This window comes from Chelon labrosus (assembly GCF_963514085.1).
Source record: "Chelon labrosus genome assembly, chromosome: 4".
Lineage (NCBI taxonomy): Eukaryota > Metazoa > Chordata > Actinopteri > Mugiliformes > Mugilidae > Chelon > Chelon labrosus.
Window position 1 is genome coordinate 25,561,736 of NC_140340.1, and position 6,000 is coordinate 25,567,735.

At 40.9% G+C, this 6,000-nt stretch overlaps 1 protein-coding gene across 1 annotated transcript in view; it reads right to left on the reverse strand.

Moving 5' to 3' along the window:
• dnah1 (dynein, axonemal, heavy chain 1) overlaps positions 1-1,022 on the reverse strand; it is a 31,193-nt gene extending 30,171 nt beyond the window's left edge. Inside the window, 2 exon segments of the mRNA XM_084543821.1 lie at positions 47-224; positions 470-1,022. Of these exon segments, the coding sequence (XP_084399947.1) occupies positions 47-224; positions 470-734 (443 nt within the window). The 5' untranslated portion in view covers positions 735-1,022.
• Positions 1,023-6,000: the final 4,978 nt, after the last annotated feature.

The window sequence follows — 6,000 nt, forward strand, 5'->3', positions numbered from 1 at the left end:
AAGAAATGTCTTCTTCTGTCATATACATACTGCTCACAGTACATACCTCTCTATCTCCAACTTGCGAGGGATTTGGCCAGATCTAGTTTTGTACGACATTTGTACTTTGGGTGCATCTCCACCCTGGCAGAAGTATGAATTCTGTGACTCCTGCGTAGTATGTGGTGCATGGTTATCCTTTTCAATGAGCTTACGCGGGTCAGATGGAATCTTGATGGTTGTACCTGTATATTTTAAATTTTACAAACAGCATAGATGAGCGTAATATGCTACTCTTATTAATAGAATACATTGTGTATTTGGAAATAATCACTAAAAATGTCTGTATTCCTAATGTGATTTAGTTTTGCTTACCTTTTGGTGACTTGGGATCAATGAATTTAAGGTTAGACTGGCCCTGTGACTTCTGCTTGCTCTCAGGTCTCCCTGTACATGACTAAACCATGAAAAAATATTTATAATTTTTAACAGCAACACCACATTTTACATGTGCTTAACAATATAATAGTAAATAATCTGAAGAAGCAAATGAATGAGCTAACAGAGTGTGCTTTTACCTGGAAGTTAAATGTACTGATGACATCTGAGTAGATGCCTTTCTGTTCAGTCACACAACATTTTCTGACAGGGGGGAGTTTGTATCTGTGACTTGCAGTTGAAGGCTTGGTCTCTGGTGGTTTTCTCGGGGGGTGAGGCACATATCCCCTGAAACCAGGCAAATCTTTGTCCTCCATCTTCTAGCACAGTAAAACAGTGTATGTACAGTATGAGCATGGGATTTTGTTATCTAAGACATTTCCTTTAGTATCCTTTAGCTAACGTTACATTTAATTTAAATACGGAAGACAATAACTACTTTAGTTTGTTCCTGGTGTAAGAGCACATAAAGCCTCTTACATTGACAACATCAAGTTAGCTCTGTGTTAGCTCTTTAGCCTACGTGTTCGCCAAATCACTTGTCTGAATGTGTGAACAAATAAGCACGTACTGTGAGCAACAGAAAACAATAACATTACCTTATTTCAAAGTGAACTGCAAGCTGTAACTCGTAGTATATGCTGCTTTGTTAAAACATAGACGAGCCGAACTTCTGAAATCTCAGTTTCCAAGTGGAAGTTAACTACCGGTATGTAAATGTTGGACGCGGCAACGGTCGTCATGGAGACGAAGACACGTCGCTCGGCTTCTGCCCAGCAGACCAGGCCTCAGAATGCAATGTTTTTCTTTATTTCAGTTTACGCCATACTTTTACTATAACTCAGTTGGAAATATCAAACTACATATTTGAAAGTTGCAGTAACTTTGCAGAGTCGAAGCATGCAGCCTATTTTAAAACACATATATAAGAAACTGTATAGACTGTGTGAAAATACCCTACAACATACTGGAGTTAATAGTAACTGATAGTACACCTCCAACAGACATCCTGTTTACACAGTAGCTAGGTTTTTTTAGCAGCAGCCTATTTATTGCCATAGTCAGATATAATTTGTGGGGTCACATTTCATAGATTTACTAGTATTTAACAGTATTTGCTGCATAATTACTCTTGGTGCCTAAAAAAGACTATTTAAAGCTTTAGAAAGATAGAAAAAAGTGCTTATGTAAAAGATAATTTTCTTAGCACTGATAATCAAAGTACAAAAAATGTAATTTTGTAAGAAAAAACAGCAGGATAAAAGATAAAAAGGCAAATAGTAGTGGCACTCCTGAGAAAGAGGGCGCTAAAATTCACGAATAAATTGTTAACTGGCGGTCTCCATTTCTTCTATTTCTCAATCAAATTGAACACCCAATGCCACAGATTAAAAAGAAATAACTACTGGATAAAAGAAGCTGAATTGAACTAGATCTTAAAAAACAAAGTCAAATACACAGTTCCAGCCTCTGAGAGTTTGGTACTGAAACATAAATTTACACAGAAATGTCACATGACATCGCTCTCGGCAGATAAGCACCTGAACACTCACATCCCATGCTGCTCTTGCTGAGGATTGTGATGGTAATGGCAGTAATGACAGGCTAATTGAATTTGATTGGAATGTACCCTTCCCCGTGGAAATTTTACTTTCACACTCATGGCAGCTTGATTCTGTCCACAAGAGGGGAAATCCCCATTGACCTCCACAATCCCCACACTCTTGGGTCACAAGGGCATCATAACCCCCGTCTGTTTCCCATAGCTGATCAGAGGCATCATGCACTGTGGCCCCTGCTCCTACCCCTGGCCTCTCCAGATGAAACCCATCAGAGCAGCCTGAGATTGGGTAGCCAAGCACAAATGAAAGGTCTCACGTGTCTAAAACCTCACGTGTCACTTGTGAAGGACACTCACACACACAAGGATAATTTAAGGTCGAGAGAGGAGCAGAAAGTCGTTGTGGAGTCTGTGTGAATGTCAAATCTTAGGGTGTAGTCTTGTCTTTGGGCTCATGAGGTGATCCTCATTACAGTGCTCACCTCTGTCAGGAGGCCATGAACAAAATGCTTTACAGCCAAGCCAAAGAGCAAATGTCAAGTACACAAAGTGACTTCACTTGAATGCTAAGGATATTACAATACTGCGTCTGAGTCAGCCATTAATCAAGATGGGCCTGTTGAAATGTTTAGTGTGAGGTTTTCCGCTTCATTGGCTTCCTCTCAATAGAGCCTGGTCTCCAAAGCGATGACCTCACCCTAAGAGGAAATGAAAATGAAAGACTTCCCCAAGGATCTAAACAACCCACATCTAATAATGACATTATCATATCAGAGTGGTCTCGCACTTAAATCATCCTGACCACAGCAATTTATTAATGATTAACACATGCTGGTGCTATTGATTAAGTAAGTGAGGAGATCCGGCCCCAAAGAGCTTCCAAAGAAAACCACAAAAACCACAAGTCTCTGATGAAGCAGTGCTGCTCAAAACAGAGTTGCCAACTAGTGTTCGTCTAACAATAATGTCGCCATCTCTGGAGCCAGGATCCCACCTTGGAGAAGGAACTTGACTGAACTGATTAAACTTTGAAATGCGTTGTGACAGCAGTGATTTACCCTGGAGTATACTGACACAAAAGATCTGGCTGAACAAGAAGAACATCAATATTAATCACTTATATAATCGCACAGATGCGTAACTCTCATCTCTTTAACTCCAAATGCTTAAATTATTGCCCCCCTCTCTCCTACTTTTACAGTACTGAGCTGTTGTTTATATGAATACAACTCCTATTTTACGCTAATGACATCAGCATGTGCTGCTAACTTTAGCTCCTCCTGAGGGCCAGATGTTGGGCGATAGGATCAAACACTGGCTATGCCCCTTTCTCACTGTCACATTGTTGGGTAAGCCAGGATGGCTTAGTGGTTTCACATATCCCCACATACCTCTTTTGGAGAAACCCACAATCCAACCACACCCTAGTGCTACAGTGTGATTTTATTTTTTCATAAGCAGTTTCCAGGAAAGACTCATTCAGCTTTCTTGACAAAAAAATTGCTTTGTTTTGTAGAAAAGGAAAACCTTATTTGCTTCAAGACTTCAAAATCTCATGATTTAAGACACCATGGAGCTCAAACTCTTGAAGACACTCAAGAATCATTTACATCTACACTAGTAATCATAACTCAGCCCATTTTTAAAGCTCCTTTACTTAAAATAATCTGATCTAAGTGGCAACGACATTGTGGCCATAGAATGTCATGACCCTCAGTTCATAGATTAAACAGAACCACCCCGAGGGAAGCAAATGTCACATTAACATCACTGTGTTTTGTGACTATGCACTTTACAAGAGCAAAGCAGATACCAGCAACATATGCACAAGGGATCTGTGCAGATTTGGTTTTTGACCTTGCCTTGGTCGTGCAAGGAGCTGCTGTTTAACAGTGCAACCCTTGCACTACACATTGAAGCTGCCATCATGGGTTGGATGACTCACAGGTGGACTTGGCATGCCAATAAAGACATGTTTAATGAGCTGAGAAGGGCCTCAGAGCACAAAAGTGGCCAGACATGAGAAGCAGTCTGGAGACCCTAGACCTGCGTCCTGGGATGTCAAACAGCTGCATTAGATTTCTCCTCTCATTTGCTCCATATTTTAGTGTGACTTTTGGAGGGGGACCAAAGTCGGGCCTCGTGAGTCATAAAAATGTTCAACAGAGAGGGAGATTCTCGGTGATGTAAAGTTAAAACACTAATACAACTGTTTGGGTCTATTTAAGCATGTTAGCATAAGACATTAGGTCATGTGTCCCCACCGCATTATTCTGTTGTCTTTCCTCAGCTTTTTTTCCTTTTACAACAATACACTGAAGTTGTTTGGGACCTTGAAAATAAATCATTATATAAGCGCAGACATTATGTTTCATCTAGGTGGGTGTGTGAAGAACAAGCTGGAAGAACAAGAAAGCAGTGACTGGAATCTGTAACACATGTCAGTGTGTGTTATTGTGGGACAAAACTAGTGCGCACGCTGGCATTTCCAGTTTGTTTATGTGGGTGGGAGACGGAAGGAGTTATCGAACACAGTAATTGTTTCTCGTGTTCATGCTTGTGTTTGTCAGAGTGACAGTGTATTTACATGACTTGGTGACACACAAAAGTAAATCTTGCGCTTGTTACGCTGATTGAACGGATGTAAAGAAGTCAGACAGAGACATCCTGTATGAATGTGTGCGTCTGGGTGGGAGGTTGATAGGCTGTCCAATATTAAACAGGAGTTTCACCAATAAATAAGTCATCAACACTCAGCTGAAGCCCCTTAAAAAACGAGCCACTCAACATTCCTGAAATTCTTTCTTGTTAAGAATTAATAAAGAGTAAATGGAAATAGTTCCACATAGTTTCCTGTCATTTACACATATGCAAGAGTTTATGGCCGTAACATTTCCATGAACATACGCCCACAAATCCGCACACAAGCCAAAATTGGTTTGGCAACAAGCTCCAGCACTTAAGAGAGGACTTGATTTTTTCATCGTACCTCATCTGGCCTTTATCAGTTTCTGGCCTGACAACTTAATCTGTGTCATTCTCTCACATCAAAGCGCCACCATGCGATCAAAAGCACAGACACACACTCAAAGCAAATTTGCAAATGCACAAGTTAGCAGACTACCTGGAAGACTTCTGTGTGATTAGTAAATACAACTCTGTGACATGACAATCATCGCAACAAACGGCAGCAGGACTAACCCTCCATCCGACCATGTAATTTCCGTTGTACATAATGACAAATTAAAGCACTTCACTTTAATTTACCAGCCTCTGGGTATTACTGCCTTTTGTTCTTTCTCTTCAAACAACAGACCAGTTCAAATAAACCTGAGGATGCACAGTCCTTACCTTTCTTCTTTGGACTTGAACTACAGACCTTTGCTATTGACCTATCCCCTTGACCTTTTAACTTCTAACTTAAGTTTTCAGGTGAGAGCTTTAAGGAATCATTTTTGTATCGTCATAAGGAGTGCACAAAACAGAATTTCTTGAATCTCAGTATCAGGCATCAGTTCTGTGTAGTTCATCCCGTAAAAGCTTAAAAATGGACGAGTAACTCTGATCTCAGTGCTTAACTCAAGTTCCCCATATTATCCACAGCGTTTACTGTTTGCTCTTGCGGCCAGTGGATAACGTCACCTGAGATCATACTGAATATTTCCATGGCAAAAAGGCCATAACAAAACAGAGACTTTTTAAATTAGACTGGAGAAACAAATCAGGGTTTGATCCTGTTGGCCTTTGAGGCCTACATGCAGCAATGTCACATAAGGAGGCTTAATCCTCTTCATCCACAGAGAAACATGGGAGCTGACATGTAGAAGACGAAGATCGGGAGAAGACATGAAAACGGAGAAGTGAGGAGTGACACGGTGTATGACACACGCATGTATGAGCAGCCCGGACAAACAGTAAGGGTGGGAAGTGCATGTCTCTGTTTGTCTGACCCCGGCCCGCTAACCCCTGGCCTCCATTAAGCTCTGTAAATGGGAGAAAGAGGAGCAATTAGAGAGGCAGTC